At 32.1% G+C, this 3,547-nt stretch overlaps 1 protein-coding gene across 1 annotated transcript; it reads left to right on the forward strand.

The window, feature by feature from the left end:
* LOC108661381 lies at positions 308 to 832 on the forward strand. The gene has a single exon (XM_018117687.1). The coding sequence runs from the start codon at positions 308 to 310 to the stop codon at positions 830 to 832; it is 525 nt and encodes a 174-aa protein (XP_017973176.1).

Consider the following 3,547-nt stretch of genomic DNA (forward strand, 5'->3'; position numbering starts at 1 on the left):
CACTTGCTTTATTTTTGACACAAGAAGAAAAAATGTTTTTCAAAAAGGGTTATTTTCAAAAATATCAATTCACCCCCTCTCGATATTTATTGCATTGAGCTTACTACATTAACAATTGGTATTAAAGTAAAGGCTCAATTTTGCAGATTTAACAACCTTGAGTGATCTATTTTAGTTGCTCAAATCATCAAAATTTGAGGTTTTGGCAATTGTGCTTGGTGAAGGAAAATCAATATGAAGGCCACCTCTTTTTGTAGGTACTAACTACCTTTATTGGAAAAAGTATATAAAAATGTTTATACGATATATGGACCTAGATGTGTGGAATGTTATATTAAATAGTCCTCATGTTCACTATAAGGAAGTAGAAGGGAAATTAAGGGTTAAGTCTAGGAAGGAGTGGAGTGATAAAGATAAGAAATTAATTCAGACTAATTGTAAAGCATCTAATAGCCTCCTTTGTGCCTTAAATGTTAGTCAATTTAACAAACTGTCTATGTGTGAAAATGCTAAACGAATATGGGATACCTTAGAGACCAGTTATGAAGGCACTAACCAAGTCAAGGAATTCAAAATTAGATTGCTTACTTGTGGTTATGAATTCTTTAGGATGAGAGAGGGTGAATCAATTAGTAAGATGTTTGAAAGACCCACTAATATTGTAGAAGGTCTAAAAGCCTTAGGAATGGATTTCTTTAATGGACAACTTGTAAAGAAAATCCTTTATAACCTACCAAAATCTTGGAGACCCAAAGTTAAGGCTATAGAAAAGGCTATAAATCTAAATGATTTTAAGCTAGAGGAGCTTATAGCTTCCCTTCTCACTTATTAGATGACACTTAAACATGAAAGTGAGACAAAAGAACCTAAAAAGGAAAAGGTTAAATAAAAAGGTTTAGACCTAAAATCTTTAGTTAATGAGGATGAAAGAGGTACTAGAATTGAGAGTGAAAAAAAAAAAAGAGGACATGGCAATGCTAGCTAAAAAACTCCTTGCCGTCTTTACATGAAAGAAAAGTTAATTCATTCAGTCCCTTTGGATCTACATTTGGAATGAGATTTTTCTGATACATGACTGATAACTCTATGATATGGAGTTATTTGGGATTAATTTTGATGGTAATTTAGCTTAGTTCTTGTAGTAATGTATAAAAATTAGTAGATTTTATTTAATTATTTAAATTAGTTGTTTTAGGTGAGTCAATCTAATCTTAGATAATTTTATGCTTAATTTGGTGTTAATGTGGTTAAGATAGGTTGTTATTAATTTATTTATGCTTTTGTAGGTGTTTAATAAAGGATAAATTTTAATGAAAAAAGGAAGGCAATTTTGAGGTGCAGACTTTTACTGCATATGTTTTGATATTTTGGCTATAACTTTCTCTACAGAGCTCCAAATGAATTGATTTTTATACCATTGGAAAGATAGGAGAAACAGATACAACTTTCATGTTTACCACTTCACCCAATTCGGCTTGGAAGATGGTCACAAATCTTATCAACTTTGACATACTGCAGCAATCCTAGAGCAATTACGATTTCTGTTAATTAATTAGGTAGAGCTACGACTCATATAGTCTGATGAGGAAATCCTAGTTCGAATTGAATTCTTTCTCCACCCAACTTGGCCTAACTTCAAAGCCTATAAAAACAACCTTTCAAAGGAGAAAAGAGGAAGGAAACACCAGATTGAAAGTTGAGAGTCAAGCCGCAAAGTCATTGAAGCTGAGGAGATTTTGAAGGATTCAAGAAGTTTTGGAAGATCAAGATTATAATTCTTGAGTTTATTCTTTTTTATTATTCTTTTTTTTTTAGTTTGTTTTTATTGTTTAAACTTTATTCAATGATGATGTGTGGGTTGATGGGGAACTAAATTGTTTATCTAAGATTATGATTAAACTCAATATGTAGTTTGAATTATTTATCTCTCTTTTACTTATATTTGATGGATTTAAGATTGTTTATTTTATTCTGTTCTTAATGTTTCTAATTGCCTGATCACCAATTAGATTGAATTGGAAACCTAAGTTAAACTTTGACGAAAGAGATTTAGGTAGACCTTGAATAAAATAACGTATGATCAAATACACTTAGTTGATTAGGTAGTTTGATTTGCATATAGGGTAGACATACACTTATAAGCCATACGTAGCCAAGATTATAGCACAAACTTAATGAATCTTTCTTCAACATAATTTGCATAGACATATAGTAAATTAATTGGGAGAGGTATTTTTATGAGAAACTCGACAAAAACTTATAAATAATTTAGGACTCTAGGTTAGCAATTTAATCCACTAAACTAAGTTAAGAGAGAGAGACAATAATCAGATGAAGTATTGAGGGATATTATTACTAGGAACAGCATGATTAGAGCATCAACGCAACGGAATAAAAAAATTGAAATAAAAAAAAACCATGCCTCCTACCTTTGGATCATCTTGGTTGTTTAATGCAAAGTTATGTACCACATAAAATCAGAAAAAGAATGTACTTGTAATGACCCGGTACTCTCCTCAAGCCCGTGACAACCGTCGCGGTGTCTCGATAGACATTCCTCACCCGAAATGCCGATCGGAACCTCACAAGGCTTTAATATCAGTTTTCTCACCTCCCCTATGATCAACAGTTGTAAAATAACATGTTTGATAGGTTATAAACTATTTCCAAATTAAAACAATAGAAAAATAATTTTTGTTTCACAAGGGCATTTTGGTCATTTTTCCACACTAATCTCGAAGCCAGTTAACAATGCAGTATACAAGTGGAAAACACATATTTCATAATCAAAAATAAATTCAAATGTCTAAAACATTCATTTTAAATGAAACTATATCTATTTGAATATAACAAAAATATTCAATAAAATATTTTGTTTTCTTATAAAACAATATTTATAGAGTTATCGGTAAAGAATTTTGGTAGCGTAAAAGCTAAATAAATTCATACATACTGTAATACAGATAACCGAAGTATAAAATTTAATTTACAGTGACACGTGTGCCCACGAATGACCAAAAGTATCATAAGAAATGAACCTACAGTTTTTGGATGATGCAAGTCCAACTGTAGTCCTCGACAATACCAGCTATCTACAGTCTATTCTGAGCCTGAAATGGGTGGAAATGAGGGTGGTGAGATTATAAAATCCCAGTGAGTAAACAAACATCATTTAAATCAGCTAAAACTCAGTAAAAAGAGACAATCAAAATATCCCATCACATTACATATTTCACAATTTAAAAATTTATCCTAACCCATGCAAACGGTTGTATTTCATTTAATTTCTCATTAAGGCTTATGACTTTCATAAACATTTGGCTCATGCCATCAAATAGTACTCGATGACACCTTGATCAGAGGCGTACACTCGAGCCCGCCAAGGTTGTTAAAAATTTCGTATACACGTAAAACATATTTTTATTTCTTTTTGAAAACACAGTCGTTCCTTGGCGTTAGCGGAGTTCATCATCACGAGGTGGTTCAGCGTGACGTGAACTCTAATCATACCTCAGGAGATACCCTACGCGCCTCTCCGACTGAGGTA

Source organism: Theobroma cacao, chromosome 1, assembly GCF_000208745.1.
Source record: "Theobroma cacao cultivar B97-61/B2 chromosome 1, Criollo_cocoa_genome_V2, whole genome shotgun sequence".
NCBI classification, from domain to species: Eukaryota; Viridiplantae; Streptophyta; class Magnoliopsida; order Malvales; family Malvaceae; genus Theobroma; species Theobroma cacao.